The 18,220-nt window shown below is 47.5% G+C and overlaps 1 protein-coding gene across 1 annotated transcript in view; it reads right to left on the bottom strand.

The window, feature by feature from the left end:
* Window positions 1–18,220, bottom strand: part of COL27A1 (collagen type XXVII alpha 1 chain) — a 163,049-nt gene that overhangs the window by 95,197 nt on the left and 49,632 nt on the right. Inside the window, exons 11-13 of the mRNA XM_009935398.2 lie at window positions 15,938–15,991; window positions 14,648–14,692; window positions 1,284–1,337 (exon numbers count right to left, since the gene is read on the bottom strand). Of these exons, the coding sequence (XP_009933700.2) occupies window positions 1,284–1,337; window positions 14,648–14,692; window positions 15,938–15,991 (153 nt within the window). The remainder of the gene's footprint in view (window positions 1–1,283; window positions 1,338–14,647; window positions 14,693–15,937; window positions 15,992–18,220) is intronic.

The following is an 18,220-nucleotide window of genomic DNA, read 5'->3' as shown; positions in this document are numbered from 1 at the left end:
AGTGGGTTATTTCACACAAATCATTCCATCAAACGCAATAACAAGAGCAGCACTGTGATTATGTGCAAATAACCAAGACAGCAGGAATTTCAAAGACAAATCAGTACTGCTCACATGCTAATTGAGGGAGAACAAAGAAAGTAATTCAGAAAATAATTTAGAATAATTAATACATCTGAGAACTTTTGCAAGCCACGAGCATATTTTGTGAGTAGTGGAAAACGCAGCACATACACAACTGTTTGGTATTAAGTACTACAAGAGCAGAGCAAAATAAAACTTATCAGCATCCAGCTGCTTAAATGGTCTCTGGGACCATCCTGACCCAATTCCCAGGAGACACATCCCATTCTTAGAAAGCCAGCAGGGTTCAGATGAAGACCGGAGAGAGGCCAAGAACTCAGGAGCCTGGAGACTTCTCCCACTGCAGTGCTGAGGCTGGCTGAGGCATGGGACAGGGCAGCACAAGCCTGGGCTATGGTGTCTCTCCCTCAGTGCTCCCTGATACTGGAGCTGGGAATCTGGCCCTTCTTGCACCACTATTAACATTCACTTCAGATGAGGAAAGGTACTGAGCTTCGACTACTTTAGAAACTTACTTCGACAGGCTAGTGAGATGCAAACCAACCGGTACCAGCTTGCTAACCTGCCTCAGAAAATGAAATGTGGTGAAAAAGAGAGGAGCATGCCTCTTTCCCTATGTACCTCAGACCTCTACGCAACCAGCCATATGGTCTGCTCCTCTGAGGGTTCGTGCATTCAAGTAATCATCTGCGCTGCCTTCTGATGGTACGTCCCTCTGCCCGTGGGCCTGTCTCCCTGCTACATTCACAAAAACTTCATCCAGAGCCCACTAGTGAACAAGGTGATTCCAGTGACTGTCGTAGACTTTGCGTCAGGCCCTGTGGTATGGACATCACGCTCCAGCCACGGCCCGCCCATCAGGAGCAACATCCCTGCCTTTTTGCTCTTGATTTTTCTTCTAGTTGTATCCTTCGGATGAGAAAGCAGCTATGAAAGCCAAGGTGCAAGAAAGGCAATAGATGGAGACACAAAGCAAATGGCAACATGATGACCTGGCAGTTACAGGATGTTGAGTTGAACATGGGAATTTGCAGCATGCTTGAGCAGGGTAGGGACGTACATTCATTTTTCAGGAAGGACAAAACCAAACTGCTGCCAACAAACTTAAAAGCTTCTTTTGGCTCTAATCAGTATGATGCAGTACAGTGTGCTGTCTACTGCAATAGAAAGAGAGAGAAGGGGAAAAGCTATCAACTTACTGGGTTCCCATCGATGCCTGGAGGTCCTCGTTCCCCAAAATCACCAGGAAAACCCTGAGGAGAGGAGGCAAACATGAGCATTAGTTATTGATGCACGCCGGTGTAAAGGCAGCTTAAAAACCGCTCCCCCTGCGGTCAGTGCAGCACTTGGGCAGACAGCAGGTCACAGGGAACTGTGGCCGCCCCGCCTGCTTGTCCTCATCCAAACCATTCCGTCTCCACCAGCACAGCCGCTCAGCAAGAAGCTCTGTGAGGCCAAGAGCTCTGATCCATTGCTCTCTCCTGGGGCCAGTGAAGGGTAACCAGAAGTACCGTTTACAAGGCTCAGCCATGAGCTGCACATTAGCTAATGGGAGCCTTGAGAGGAAGAATCAGTGAGAAGACAGGAAGGCTTTTTCCTTGGCCATGCTATGAAAAGCACCCATTGCTGAGGCGGCTGGACCAGATGTGTTCACACCTTGTCTTGCACGTGATGTCCAGCCCTCAATCAGCCGTGCCTTTTCTTAGCACCAGTTGTCAGCCCTGGGCACGATTCATATGGCAGGCGACACTTTCGCAGTGCAGTGTAGCAAGCCAACGTGAGTGTGCATAGCAGAAAGAAGTGGAGGGAAATCTGTGCTTCTGTCCGCCTCTTGGTTCACTCCAGTACTCCAGTATGACCAAAAAGGAATGTGCAGCCCTGAAGATTATGTTGTGTAGTTTACACGTGAAATGATAATCCACATTTGGAAGATCAAACTCTGTCTTTAAAGATACAGTGCTTTCCATCCTCTTTCAGGATGAAATATCCTACTGATAGGATACCTCCTCAAAAGTCAATCCCAAATCCCATATGTTCTGGAAGAATTCCTAAACCTCACTGCAATGAGTCTCCTCAAAAACGGGTTGTCAATCTGAATGATTTTGTCCTGTCTACCAACTCAATCATTTTAACAGTGCCCCTGTCTCATAGGAGAGCTGAAGAGCGTAATGCCTGTTGGAGCCCATGCAGATGCTTAATGGAGCTGATCAAAGATGCCTAGCGAATTCACTCCAATGCATTCACAACCTTTCAGCTTGCCAGAGGAACAAATGGTTCCAAGCTCATTACGGTCCACACCCCAGAGCTGTGAAAGACCATGTTTACTACGTGAAAAAGTCACCACAAAAGCCGCCTTCATCATCTTATTATATATGATACAAATTTGGAAGACATCAGTTATAGAAAAGGCAGTGGAGGTACCGAGCCAGAACATGGTGGTGTGACACGTTCTCTTTCCACTCTTCGGCAGACCATGTGCTTCCCTAAGCCCCCCCCATTCCCTATTACAGACAAATCCATCCCCTTCTACAAACAAACGATACAGCAGCTTGCTCTTCCCTGTCCTGTTGTGCTCTGTCTCACTCAGAAAGAGCTCAGCAGAGGGGTACACAACCTCTGCAGTTAGCAAACCCTCTTAGTCACTACAGTGACATTTTCAAGGAGGAAGCACTTGAGTTTAAGATTGACTGGACTCAATTTTCCCTCGAGCTTGAACTTCATTCCGCAAAATACTGGCAGGGAGCAGGCTGCCAAGAGCTATCAGGGACCAGCTCAAACATCCTCAGGGCTACTCTGAACTTCACCCGCAGCAGAGCGTGCTTTGGGAGGCAGTGACACTGAGGTGAGAGAGTGCTGCGACTCTCCACTTCTTCTTCTTGCATGCCCCTCAAGACAGAGTGAGATAAAATATGACACAGCATCCACCTCCTTTGACTCTGAGCCAAAATGGACATCGCCGTCTGCTAGAGGAGCTCCCCATGCACAGAGCACACTCAGAGCTTAACCCCAGGCTCTGACTCCTGGACTGGGTTAATTCAGCCAGGGCTAAAATCCTGCCATATTCTCCACAGTGTTCTGACTGTGGGCATCAGGATGGAAAACTAAGAAATGTATTTGCATATAAAGGGCTTCCTAGCCAGAGCATCTACCTTTGTGCCTCAGTTCAGAGGGGGAACTTGTGAAGCAAAGCTCCCGTCACCCCTGCTCCCTCTTCCATTGATGGTGGAGCAGTGGTGGAGAGTAAGCAGTATTACTTAGATGAGGTTACACCAGAAGATGTGCTCCAGAGACACACCAACAAGCTGCAACTGCTAGTAGGTGTGTAACTTTTGACTCAGGCTAGGAGTCACAGTAAAATTGCCTTACACCCTTCTCTGGCTCCACCAGACTGTGAGATACCAAGGACAACACAACCACGTGCTGGGCTAGCTAAGAGCTTAAGAGACAGGGATGGAGCAGATGGGGAGGAGGGTTCTTGCTGAGCGAGAAGAATGCTCTCTCTTCCTGCCGGCTCCCCTGTATGCTACAAACACCCGTTGCCTTGAAAAAGCAAACCTGAGGGAATCAAAATGCAACAGCAAACCGCAACACGCTATCTGGAAACCCATCAGCAACACTGAAAATTGAAATGACCACAGCAGACAGAACAGGAAAACTATACCGGGAAGCTCTGCAGTCAAAGGTGTCATCCAAGACCTCCCTTCACCTTTGATGGTTTACAGCTCCTGGTCAACACAACTAGGTAAAAAGATACTTGGTCAAACCCAAGGTGAGCAATGGCAGAACTGTTTAAGACAACAGAAATTTTGCCACTGACTTCAGAGCCAGCATTTCAGCTCTGTACCAATTCCCTACAGTATTCAGTACGCAGTCATGAACGGACACAAGCTATCACTTGCTTGCTTGGATTCAACACTGCTATTTTACAGACATCACCACGAATGGGACAGTTGTCTGTCTTTTTCCAGCTGGGCACTACATCCCTCAAGCCTGTGAACACGCCAAGAAGCTGTGGTAAGCAACCACTGGAAACAGCCTTCTGCCATCTAGAGACAAAGACGTCAAATATAACAAGGTGGAGGGAGCTACAATTTTCTTTAATGAAAAAAAGGGGAAAAATGACTCTGCTACATGCTGAATCAATAAGATCAGAAGAGAGACGTGTAGGGAAAACTCGTTGCTCAAGCAAGAGAATAAAAAAAGATTGCCTTGGAATATTTTGCTGTTTACAGTCATACAACTTGCCAAGGAAAATATGAATGTGCATAGACTGATACTGTACTTACGCGGCTGCAGATTGCAGTCAGAGCCTTCAGCACTCCTCCAGCTGCATCTTTGCTGCCTCAGAGGGCAGAGCTGGGCACAGAGTGACCCACGGATGCCACTGAGCAGCCTGACCCTGGGGCTGCTGAAGTGTCTTCTCTGAAGCTAACATCTTGCCAGTATGGGAAGGTTTTACTACTTTGAATAGTATAATTAAATCAGTATAATTACAGCAGCATAATATCATCTAGATGAATGTTTGCTCTGGACTAAGAGCATTTTCTAAGTTTCATTTAAATCTCTTCCAGTGAGATACAAGCAATGCACTCCTCTGCCAGAATAAAAGTATCCAGATAAGGAACTATTTAAATGCATAGGTTTCCCACTAAACTCTTTTTATGCCTTAGTTTCCAGTACTAACCTTGTTGCTTAAATATAAAGACAGAGAAAACTTGAGGCACTTGGAAACAGTTCATAAAAATCTAGCTTTTACCCAGGCTTTCCAACAATAGGTATCCAAGTATTTAAAAAAGCAGATTATTCCTCTTTTGAAGGTGGAGAGTTGAGTACCTGAGGTCACTTGGCTAATGCTACCCAAGAAGTAAAAGACCGAACAACAAACCTGTTCACAGCAAAATGTGGCTTCCCCCAGAGCAAGAGTTTCTGCCCATCCTCAGGATGGGATGGAAAAGGGTCAAAATGGCAGGAAATGGAGAAGAAAACCCAACACAGTGTGGGCTGGCATTGCTGCTACAACAGCCGGGCTCAAGACAACGCTTAGCAGCGAAGCCCCGTCCTTGCCCAACACCTGATTGTCCCTAACACGCCGTCTGCTCTCCTGGCATGAGCACCCCTCCAGCCCAGGCCCACAGATCTCTGGGGCGATGGGTGGTTCTCTGGTACATCTTGGTCCAAGCTGTAAAATAAACCCAGAGGAGGAGACAAATAGAAAGAGCAGCTTCAATACAACTAACCCCAGGCATCCTAGCCCAATATTTGAGATTGGCAACACAAGTATCAACAGCCTTTTGCACACTAAATGAGACCAAGGCTGGTGGCTGTGGCATGAAGGAGGATATTTCAGCATCCGTACAGTCTCCAAAGACCCAGACCAGGTTGTGAAAGCTCTCCCAGCACAGTCCGGTGCACAGCAGGAAACAATCAATCTTTTAAGCCCCTAATAAAAAGTAAGCACTTTCTTTCCATGGGGTAAGCAGTAGCAGTTTAAACCACAATAACAGTTCCAGTGACCACAGTGTCCTAATTTGTTGAATCTCACATGTCTGTAAAATCTATTTTTTCAGTGTCTTTCCCCTCCTGCCTGAGCCTAAAGGACAGAGATGTTCCCCAAGAACAACACTAGCGCTATTCAACCGAAACAAGCAGCCTAGGAATTACAAGCAGACTCGGTTATCCCATTTGTTTCCTTCGTGTAAGCAGGACTACCTCTCCTCTCCCTTGCTCCAGCAGCCTGAGGAGCCCAAAAGGAGGGGGAACACACGGGGCAGGAAGCTCATTTTATGGTGCTGGCGGATGGGCAGGTCGCAACTGGCAGCCCATTACAGGAGATTTGTGAAAGAGATTAAAGAGCCCAGCACATTCAGAGTCTCCTGACCTTCCCAAAGTGAGTGCAGAGGTTTTTTTGGTACAGAAAATTCACCTTTTTTCAGGGTGCAGCTGTTTTTCCAGGAAGACTGGTCCCTGGAAATTATGCTCAAGAGTTGCGACGGCAAAGAAAAACACCCCAGTGAAAAATCTCGAGCCGTGCATCCTGCCCGCTCTGTGGGAGGGAGGGGACATGCAGAGAAGGACCAAGACCGGGAAGGGATGGCAACAGGCAGCTGAGCTGGGACGAAAATGCTCAGCTAACAAGTTCTGTTGGCCAAGAGCCAGCGGGGTGCTCCTCTGCAGCGGCTGAAGTCAGGTATGACAAAACTTTTGGCTCTATCTCACAGCTGGGAAACACAGAGAGGAGATGGGGAAAAAAAAAGGCCAGCTGAATGGATTTCAGATTGTCTGAAGGAGAAGTTCAATGAAAGCAGCAAGATGAAGCTTGAAGAGGAATTGGAGAAAAAGCACACAAGCAGATGCTTTGCACTAAGCAAGATCCATATGCTTCTGTGCTCTCCTGTCCTCACCCCAAGCAGAGATTTACAGTGGCTGCACAGTTTGGCCGCACCGCGCTCAGCGAAGCTGAGGAACCCCCTGTTAGGGAGGGAATGGAGACAGAGAGAGATGCAAACAGATTTATCGCAGGTAACACCGAGAAGTCCAAACCTAAACCAGTAACTGAATCTCTGTCTTTGAAATCCTGCAATAGTGCCTTAATTCCCGTTCATCCACACTCGCTGCAAAGGGCATCCTTTCATACGCCAGGAGACTCCTGCTGAGAACAACCAGACCCAGACAGACACTGGAACCAGCTCCTCCTGCAGCAGGGGATTACATCCCCCTCCACCTCCCCTTCCTTTCTTCCTCTGCTTAAAACAAACAGAGCAGCCTGCCCTTTCTTGCTGTTGTCAGCCAAAGGGCTGCTGCTGGTTCGAGCTGATACCGCCACTTCTTATCCCTTGTCCCTGGAAGCAGCTGTCGCCAGGGCAGCAGGGACTGGTGAGATGCGCCGGGTCCTTTGCTTCCCAATGCCCTTTCAGGTGTGCACGCGAGGATGGGTGTGTTGTATGTACACAACATCTGATTCAGTTTAAAACACTTTCCCTGATGGAGTAAGGGAGGCAGTCTGGCAGCTGCTGCTCCGAGGAATCCTGGCAGGTCTTTACGCCAACAGAATCCTTCTCCAAAAATAGGATTTTATTTTCCTGTTGGCTGAAGGTGAAGCTGCTCAAATCAACCAGCCCTCCTGTCTTGTCTGCAAAAGACTCTATTTGCCAGTTGGCTCCAGCCAGGTGAATCTCTGCCCAGGAGTCTCCCCAGGGATGGAGCTTGCAAGTCAAACAATTTAAACCAAAAAAAAAAAAAAAAAGAAAGAAAAAAAAGGTGGTGGTGGGGAAGCAGGGCTGAGAGTGAGACAAGGCATTCACTGGAAAAAAAGGAGGAGAATAAAATAAACAAGTGTAGCTTATGTTGGCAGCTTACGCCTCTGAGAGCATTCTTGGTGGGGAGAGCAGACGTGAGCCCCTCCGCAGGTGAGCGCGAAGGCGAGCAGGCTGGCTCAGAGCCTGCACCGGTTCCTCGGGCAGCCCGAGTCACCCCAAAGGGAGCCTGGCACACCCTGCGCTCCCGGCGTGCCGGCTCACTAGCTTCAATTCACGCAGCTATGCGGGATCCTTTGCCTTCTGCTCAGTCTAGACCCCAGTCTGTGAGAGCTTTCATCCCTGCCTAGCAGGGCGATGCCATCCTCAGCTGGGTACCGGACTGACGTTCCTGCTGCAGTTCTGCTCTGTTGTCACCCAAAAGGGAGGTTTTGCTCTCTTCTCCTTCGAGACTTCACAGCTCCATGTCACAGCCTCTTTGAATAAAGATTTCATGGCACTTTTTAACATAAGTACCCCTCCAGCTGCGGGAGCACAGCCCTCCAGGGCAGCCCGTCCCACCTGAACGTGAGCCAGAGTCCCCCGAAACCCCTTCAGCCAAACATCTCTGAAGTTAACCGAGAACCCGTCCATGCTCTCACCCCTCTGCTTAGCTCCTTTTGCGCATGTATATCATCTCTTCCCCGTCCATGGGGCTCTAACAGAATGCAGATTACACAGACTCAATTACCTACTGCTGAAGAGCACTGATTCTGCCAACAATCCTAATTATTTATGGCCAAGATTTCCAAATCCAGCAGCCTTTCTTTTATTTAAGAAATTCAAGCAGCTTTGGTGATCAAAATGTTTTTAGACTCAAAACCGATAATTGCATTATTTTTTCTTAGAATTTCTAGTGAAAACAGTTTTGGGTCTTTGGTCTGATTTATGAATGAACACTTCCCTGAAGGAATAAAGATGCTCTTATGCTTAGGAGACCTTGCTTCAATTCTTCGCGAGCTTTTTGAATGACGATAGACAAGTCACAGACATTCTTGGAAACAAACCATCTTTGGGTTTGTTTCTTCTCTTTCAGTAGAAGTTACGGGCCTTGGCACCTTTCAAACCCCTTTCTCTGTGTTTTCAGTACTCTTTGTTTTGCCCATTCTTTGATAAATGAAGTACATGCTAATATCATCCACCTCGCCAGGTTATTTGGATGATGTAATCATGAACATAGGAACACGTGCTGATATCAGGGTGATAAGTAACCACGCAAGCACCTCACCACAGAGATTTGGGAAACTCCAGACGTGTGGAACACAGCTCAGGCCAAAAAGAGATAGTGACATTTGCTCTGGGCTTATGCCTGCATTTCAGAGTGGTGAACCAGGCCCAGAGGGGAGGCGAGACCAGCTGCCCAGTTTCAGTGTCCAAGTTAAGCATTAAAAAAGTCACTGATTGCTCAAACCAAATCTATTTTAAAATTTTAAGTTAATTGAGAAGAACTACAGCAAATAATTGACTTAGGTGGCTAACAGGAAAAATCCAATCCATGGGCTAAAAACACAGTAACAGAGGAGTTTTGTAGATTAGTAATTTTCAGGACCACCACTTGACTTTTCATGCAAACAGAATGATTAAAAGCATGTTGTTTTTTTAAAAAAATCAGTCGGTTCCTGAAGAAGGTGCCAAACTTTTTGGTGCTATGCTGGGGTATTGGCATAAGACATAGAGCTACCTGTCTCCTGTCCATCAATTCCTATGGGCCATTTGTGCTGCTTCTACATCTCATCTTGCGGATTTACCTGCACAAGTAGGTCCTCAGCCTGCACATTTCTCCACTAACTTTAGCTGGCCACATCTGAAAGTACATCTCTATAAGCACAGAGCCTACAGCTGAACTTGAACTAAGACACCAGGTGGGAGGGAATGCTTAATGGGTTGGGGATGAATTCACCAAGTTCTCAGGTGAATCAGGACTGAGCACTGAAGCTATGTGGAAGAGTAAATATTTATTTTCTGAGGATATATACTGATAACATAATTTAGAACCAGTTAAAAAATCATTCCCATCTCTTTCAAACCTTAGAAAAAGGCTTGTGGACCAATGCACTGAATTACCACCTACTTAGTGGGAAACCACAGAAGTTTATTTCTACTTCTTTAGAAATTTTTCAATTTTAATTCCAATACTTCTTTAAAATGTTTCTCAGTATTTAAAGAGAAGTACAACTCCATTCCTCCTCCTTTTTTTTGGCAAGTAACAAGGTCTCAGTGACAAAAGAGACACAGCTAGATCCTTAGCACTCCATGTGAGCCAGCATATTCAGTGCTGCAGGTGAGGGCTCTTGGGGTCTCTGCCTAAGTCATGTTTCTTACAAGAAAAGCCATATGGGCTGCCTCTTTGCACCCCCAGGGAGCCCATTCAAGTCAACTGGAGTTTAGGAATTATTTGTTAAAGAAGAAGTACTTTGAAATGCTGTTACCAGTTTCCCAAATCTCAACTTGTGTGGTGCAGAAGACTCGCTTGGTTCCCTTCAAATGCAAGGGAAGACCTCAGCTGCATCCAAAGCATAGAAAAGACTGGAGCAAGAAGAGAGGAGCTGTTTATTGTCTTCATCCCTACAGAGAGGAGCAATACTTATTTTCTCAGTAATTTGCAGTTATGCCAGCCTTTCCAGACACACAGCAAAATATGTCCCCCCGTTATTTGCATGGACAACAGCTGAGACTGTGTAACTTGGCAAAGCCCCATGCACTTACGTTCACCACTGAGTTATCTTAGCCATATATCAAAAGGTTGGGGGAAGCTGTAAAACGAAACCTACCTAACCCAAAGGCAGCCCTGCTTTTTGTTATCTCATGTCTCCCACCAGGCAATGTCTTTTCATAATATGCAACAGCCATCCTATTTTGGAGGGGAGTGCAGGGGTATCACATGCACTTCTAACCACTTACCAGATGAAAAAAAAAAGAATATATTGAGACTTGGTGTTCACTGGAGGCAGGAGTTAAGACATTAACTTTATAAGTCAACATGGAAGAAGACAGCAGACATGAAAAACGGCCTGGCAAGAAGGCACCACCACATTACAAGCCGAGACCTGGCAAGGGGGACCTGGGCTGTGGTCAGCTCATGGAGAACGGATGCCAGATTCGGCAGCTTGCCACCGCATTGACAGTCACAACAAATACTGAGGCTACATTAGAGTGGCTGCCAGATCACTGCTGGCACTCACAACCTCTACACTGTGGCTGACAGGCAGAGGGAAGGGAGACTTCTGGACTCACACATGCACTGATCCCTAATACTTAAAATCCATACGCCACTTCATAGCAGCTCTTCCTCAACATCCAAGCAGTAATCTTTGGCTTTTACCTGTCAAGTTTCAGCTACTGAGCTCAAAGGAGAGCTGAGTATGTTATCGCCGTTTTGCACACAGCCAAGAACAGCCAAACAGCTTTTCTGAAGTTGCACGCCACAGGGAGAAAGCAGGTCCTGTAACCTCTACCTCCTCCTGTGCAGTCACCAAGCAATGCAATGCAGCACCTCCCCACCTTGCCTCAGCAGACTCCGACCATCCCCACAGGCAGAGCCGTCAGCCTTCCTGGCCACGCAGCCCGAGTGCAGACCCTCCCTCCCTGCCTGCTCCACCTGCCAAGGTGTCTGCTCCGAGCAGCACTTCGGCAACACATTGGCACTCGCCAAAGGCTGTGCAAGCCCAGCGGCAGAGCCTGTGCTGTCGGGAGGTCTTTGCCTCCTTTGCCCGAGGCTAGCTGAGGGGAAGGAACCCCCACCATGCCAACTGACAGCTGCTGGGACGCAGCTGCGCATCGCTCACAGATATGAGCTATGGGAGGACGAAGGGAAGAACAGTAATGATGAGCACAGCTAGATTGCCGGGAAGCCAAAATGCCTGCTTGCGGTATTAATGACTTGCTCATGCTACTGCTACCCAAACCTCCCAGCCCTGGGGATGGTCTGTGTGGTTTTGTAACCCAACATACGGACCCGTTGGGCCAGGGCTTTTCTTTCCTTAGGGGTTTGCACAGTACCTGACATGGTGAGGCTCCAAGCATTCGACTGAGCTCCAGGCACAGGACCAGCAGCACCAACAGGTTCTCAGAAAAATATCAGGAAACCTCAGCTGTGTTTGGCTAAACCACGAATAGATGTCAGACAAACCCAAGAATTACTATGTATGTCTTGGAACTAAACTTTGCTCTTTCCTATCTCTTTTAAAGTAATACTTACTAATAAAACTGATTGTAAGTAAAAATCAGACACAAGATACTGCAGCTGATTCAGTATTAATACTCTACATGAAAAAAGAACATGAGACACAAGTAGCCATCTATAACAAAGATGAACAAAAAGAAGAGCTCAAAGAGCCTTGGATACATTTCCTGGAAGTTCCCCTTTAAGCCTCTAACAGGGCTCGAGAACTTCTGAAAATATGACAGTCTATCTGAAGTTTAACGTAATCTTCAGCGCAGACATTTCTGATTGTGGCTACCCATCTCCCACAGCACAAGAAAGATATCCGCAGCATAAGAAAAGCACATCACTTTCAGCTGTGCATCCTTGAATGCTGAGCAGCTACATCTCCTCTTCCTGGGGGTTACCTCCTTCAGTGACAGTACATCTCCTTTCTAAAGATGAACCAGGACTGATATATCACCTATGCATGCCAACACAGAGGGTAACAACAGCTTCTCTCATTCCGTCTCCCCAACACGGTGGAGACGACAGCCCTGCTGCCCTCACAGCAATGGGATCCTTTTTTATCCTCTATTATTTTTAATATTTTTTGCCAGCTGCTCAACTGAACACCATAAAAATCCTCAACACCACTATAAAAAGCCATTCTTTTCAGCCACTGCGTTGGCAAGACTGAAGGTTTAAGCAACCAGTCGCTTCAGCTCCACGCCTCCAGCCTACCTCTAAAACAGGCAGCAGATCCGGAGACGTACAGACTCATGTTATTCCAGTCTCCCTAGTGCATTGTACTTTAATCATAATTCCCTCCCTAGCCCACCTCCAACCCTCTCCTTGCTCAAGAGCTCGGCAGTGCCCATACGTTAGAAATGCACTCGCCTCCTACGTTGCTGATGCACTGCAGGGAGAGCAGAGCGGGAGGTGGAGTCAGCTCTTTCCACGACAGATTCACCATGTCCCTCACAGCTCTGCAAAACTTAACTTCCCTGGAAGGGTTTCAAGATCTGACTCATGTCCAGTTCTTCTATTTTAATCATTCCCTCTTACATCATTCTCGGAGGCCCACGGTGTCACATGCAAACTCCCCCAGCCCTCTGCTCCTCCTCTGCCGAGCAGTTAATCTGCCGCTGTCTCTCATCCCAAACAAAAGTACACAGAGAAACACATTTGATACCAACTCCTTCCCTACTCCCAGAGCATTTACCAGCTTTGGATGGTAGCTAGTAAGGACTTCCAAGAGCTCTCCATCGCAATGACAACACTGAAACGGAACAGGAACAGTAGCCGTGCCAGCGAACCTAACGGCGTGGCTATGCGAGACCAGAAAAATCACAGCAGGCTCACTAACCCTGCAAAGCAGCTGGGAGACAGCACAGGCCTGGTGATCAGTGTTGGGAAGGGAACCGGGTCAGCTGGTTCCTACTTTCCATTCTCCCAGTGACTTCTTGAATAACTCTGGATGTCACTTAACCTTTTTGTTCACAATCGGAAGTACAAATCATCAGCATCGGTCCATTCAAGATTTCTTATTAAACCTGATATCATGAAACGGGGATGGAGCCAAAACTCTCTGAAAGAGCTGAGTAGAACAACAGTGCTCATGTGCAGCCGTTTAATCCCTTCTCTAGATCCCAGCCTAAATGCCTCCGCGGCTGAGAGATTCCCCGCTGATCTCAGGGGAGCCCCTTGTTTGTAACAGTGACCGCCAGACAAAAACTCTTGCCTGGAAGATTACAAACGCTAGCCAAACAACAGCTGGAACGCTTCGAGCCTCCAGTATGCTCTGGGCAGAAACAAGGCCGAGAGCAGCAACCCTGTACCTAACGACAGTTGCTTTGTTTGTTTTACTCTGGTCAATGAGTCATCGTTACATCGACCGGCTCTCTGCAATTATTCATCGCAGAGGTTTCTGGTGCAACCAGCAGCTTACAAAACTGTAAGATCTGGTATGGATTTCCACTCCTCCGCCCCCTTCCCCCCAACCCCCAAAAAACTTGTGCTCAACCCCCCAGAGGGGGGAGAACAGCCAGCCGGGATGAATGTGGCACTGTTGGGATGTTTGCGTGGCTTTTACTGTGAGAACGGCTGCAAGCGGTAGGCGTGGGACTCCTGGAAAGCACACGTTTGCATGCAAGGGTGACAAGGGGAAAGCGATAGATTTTTCCGTGTGTGGGTGAGTGGACATTGCACAAGGAGCCTGCGAGGGCAGTGATGTCAGGAAACTGAGAGAAACTCAGACTAACATGAAGGACAAGGTGCAAAGGCAATGAGACACACCGGAGCACGAATGTGCCTGATGTCTCTGCTGACTCCTGGAGCAAAAAACTTCATACATTTTGGCAAATGAAGCACGCAGAGCTGCTTGGAAAAAGGCTGATGTGGGAAAGGCTTTCCTTTCTGTCCTTTCCCTGTTTCCTCTGCTCATTTCAGCACATTTCCCACCTGCTTTTATTTTGCCTTTTCCTACAATCAGCACAAATCCTTTCTCCTATGCAGTGCTCTCGGTTTCCACCTTGTATTCAGCCCCACTTGCAAACACCTCTTCCTCCTGGCCTCTCCAGTCTACCTCGTCTCCTTGCTCCTCAACACGTCGTCAGCTGAGCTGCTTTAACTCTCTACCACCACCAAGGACAAAAAGGTTTCTATACAAAAGCGCACCTACATTATGCAAACCAGGACGGTACGAGGGTTGGAGAGAAGCAGAGCAAAGAGAGGCAAACGAGATGGGACTGGTGGGAGCACAAAGCAGTGAACGTAGCAGAGTGAGCACAGCCACCTCGGGTGCTGCAGTCACGGGGGTAATTAAGAAGGGCGTTCAGGGAAGAGGCTGGCCGAAGGGAGGACAGAGGGGACGTCGCAGAAGTGTAAGATCCAAGGAAGCACAGAGACAGTGCAAAAAAGAACAAAAATGAAAGAACAAAAGAAAGGAAGAGAACAGTATTTGTATCTTCAGTTTTCTTCCTGCTTGAGAAAAGAGATATGGAAAGGTTTGTTTGATCTCTCCATTTAGTTCCCATCAAAAGATACGAAGGGACCCAGCCAAAAGCCAGATGTTTTGTTTCCAGTTTCATTCAACAAGGTCTGCATAATAGACGAGGAAAAACTTTACCGGCCTACCCATCTTGCCCCTCTTCCCAGGAACTCCAGGGATCCCCTGCAAGGAAAACACACAGAGAAAAAAAATAATAGGTCTGGTTGAGAAAGCAAACAGCCAACCAACAATACAAAACAAAACTAGAAGAGAAAGAAGAATGCAAAACAGGCTAATGACTGCGGCATTGTTCAGGAATCAAAATGTCAGCTACTTGCAGTGAGCTGCGAGAGCAGAAGACAATTAACCTTCACCCACTAACTACGGCCCTCCCTGAGGACACACGCAGGCAGCATCCACACCCAGGGCAACAGGCTGAAGCTGGGCTTAGCAGGAGCAGTCATTAAGCTACTGGTCTGGAACCAAATGAAGGCCACCGCCAAGGCACTCGCTGGAGAACTTCTGTTTGTGTTTCTTATTTAGTTATACAAGCATTAAATCAGCGACTCGAGAGGGCAGGGTAGTCCCCTCCCGGGCAGGCACACGCACACTCACTCCCACATGCTCCCAGGGCCTCTCTTGTTTCTTGAGCTTGCATTTGAGGCAGAGAAAGCTGGAATAAAACAGTCTTCATATTACAGCAACCTTCCTTAAGAGCTCTTGCAGTGGGAAGAGAGGGTCCTTGGGCGAGTAGAGATCAGGCAGGTGGGGGGACATGGGGGAGAAGAGCAAAAAAGCTCCTGCTCTTTGCAGGAGGTCCTGCAAAGCTCTGAATATGTGGGATTGGAGAAGGCACGATGAAAAGCATGGGGGGAACGGAGGACACATGGGAACAGCAGCCACAGCCGCCCATCCACAGGCCCCAGTCTTGACTGCCCACTCAATGCAACTGGAAGGAAAGCCATTGTCAGAAAGCCCCAGGCACCATCCCTTCCAAGAGCCAGGCTCTTTCCAGACACCTCCAGTTGGACACCCAAAATGCTGGGACACTGTGGCTGGGATGTCACTCCTGTGGGAGCAGGGAATTTCCATGTACATTCTCCCTCCCATCCCATCCCACTAAGATGAACTCAAAAGGGGGAGGAGGAAGGTAGGTTTTTCAGTGAAGGAAAAAATAGAAAAACCCCTCTCTATTCAGCAGTGAGGTCTGATGACCCTGTCTGAAGCCTAGGTTTTCCTACGCTGAATGTCAGCATCATATAGGGACACAGGTCTTCATGCAAGGGTAGAAACATGCTAAAGAAGGCATGGTTAAACATTAGGCGTGCTCGCCTCTTTCCTCATGAGCAAGGGATAGAGGAGGTTACAACAGGCTCTGTAGAACTGTATTCAAGCAACACGACAAGGTTTTCTTCACAAAATACTCACTCGTTCTCCATCAGCCCCTGGTAGCCCAAACAATCCTGGGAGACCAATATATCCCTAAAGAAAAGAGGAAACGAGTAGTCAAGTACATTTGTCCATTAGCAACAAGTCAGTCTGTCTTTCCTGGACAGCAGAGCGTCCTCCAGCGTTGGTCAACGGCAGCCGTGATGAAATAAACCTTGAGGCAAGTGTATATGCCCATGGACTGCATGGTGCTGGCTTCCACGATGTAGTCCAAGGGCACATACCCTCACACCAGGGATCATGAGGACTCCAGGCACGAAGAGGCCAGCAAGAAGAAATCTTACCTGGGCTGGCTCTGAGTGTACCTGAGGGGAACGGATCTTGGTTCAAGGTTAACGAGCGATAGCAAAAATAATCCACATGACTACACCTTTCACCTCTCCATGGGCTCTTTCTCTGCCTTTGGCACTCATTCCCAACTGTGTCGTGAAAACGTCCTGCTGTACCAAGCCCTTTCTGCTTGTCTCATGCCACACTGAGGTCGCACACTGCAGCCCCTTCTCATGCAAAAACCACCTTCTCCTGGCATGCAAGACTGCTGACCACCCTGTCGCTGAGAGAGGAGCAAACTGGTAATGGTTCTGCCTAAAGCCTTTCCCTGCCAAATCTGTTGCACCGCCAAGACCTTTCGCAAACACTTTGTCAACCCAAGCACCAAGGGCCCTGCCCGGGCAGGGAGAGGCTGAGCATGACATTTCAGGCTCTTGGGGTTAGTGTACAAGGCTCAACTTGTACATATGCACAGATCCTCTGACACCCGGACGGCAAAGAGGCCTCCTTTGCACCGATGCGTTTCACGTAAAATCCGCTCCTTTCACACTCATCAGCAAGCATTGCATTTTCATGTATGCGACGTTTCTCTGCAGCCTTGGGATCCTGCTCAGACAGAGCACAAATGCTACGTTTCCCTTCCCTTGCAACAATTGAAGCCTTGTGTTTAATCCTCTTTGCTCAGCAGTTAGCACAAAGTTACCTTGTGTGCTGGTCCTTTGCAAAAAACTAATTTGTGCCAAACATGCAGAATCAATAGGAAGCGAATTTCAGCAGGGAGCCCCCTCAGTGGCACCTCACTGTTACAAGAGCCAAGTGCTAACACTGATTTTCTCTCATCTTTCTTTCTCCATCATCGCTAAATCTCTTGCTGTCAACCCCACCAAATTCTTTCACCAGTCCGTTGCTCCCTTTAGGTTGTGCTTCTTTTGGGGATGATGCCTAGCTGGGAAATATGGCCCCACTAAAACGATGCTGTCTGTCTTTGCCTCCTGAACCCCAAGACAAACCATTTAACTCCTGAACTACTTCTGCAGAAGAAAAAAATACAGGTGGGGAGTGGAGAAGCCTCTGCAGTTGGCTCCCTCAATCCACAAAGTGCAGGTATTTCACCTTAGCACCCAATTCTGATTGACTGCAGTTGAACTGAGAAATGGCTTTCCTGGGTAGCTATAAATATTTCAGTCCTCAGCACTCAGGGGCGCAAAGTGGAAGATAATTTTCCAGTCTTATATTCAGCACATCTGCCACATGATCATTCCATGAGGTCCTGGTTAGGGCAGTGAAACAGATGCACCAGGGAAAGCTTTATAACTTGCAGAAGTGAGGTGAGCAAGCTGGGCTACCTCAGATCTTCCTCTCTCCTGCAGGACACTGAACATGCCCACTTCCCTTCCCAGCTCAGGAATACAGCTAGCTACAGGGTCAGCGTTTGTTTGCTCCTTGCAGTTTTCCTAGTGATGAAAGCCATCTGGTTGAATTTACTGCGTCTAGAGAAAGTATCACATGTTAAGAGAAAGGGGGGACATTATTGGCTCGGAATCTTATTGTGAATTTATAATTGCAGGAAAAGAACAAATGTGATTAACTAGAGTCTTACTTGGTAAAAAAATAAAAATAATCCTTTGCAGTGAGAACAAACCCCCAGCAATTTATTTTGGTGAGCAAAAGCAGGCAGAACAGAGATGTTAATGTTTGTATTTGCACATGGCTTCAAGATGCTGGCTTGCTATTCTGCATAAGCATATAAATCACTCTCAAACTCAGGGCTATACCCAAAAGAGCCCATATTCAGCATGGTCGAAGACCGCTGAACCACACTTTTTGAAACTAAAGAGGCCTTTGGGAGACAGGGCTTGCAGAAAGTTCAGACCTTAGTCTTTGTTAGGAATTTGTACACCATTCTTTCCTCTCCTGCAATGTGAGCTCCAAAGCAGTTGACTTTTTATCATCAGCACTATTGGTGAACTTTGATCTTAATACATTCCACAT

This window comes from Opisthocomus hoazin, chromosome 19 (genome assembly GCF_030867145.1).
Source record: "Opisthocomus hoazin isolate bOpiHoa1 chromosome 19, bOpiHoa1.hap1, whole genome shotgun sequence".
Lineage (NCBI taxonomy): Eukaryota > Metazoa > Chordata > Aves > Opisthocomiformes > Opisthocomidae > Opisthocomus > Opisthocomus hoazin.
The sequence above is the reverse complement of the archived record's forward strand: the minus strand, read 5'-3'. Positions and strand labels throughout refer to the sequence as shown.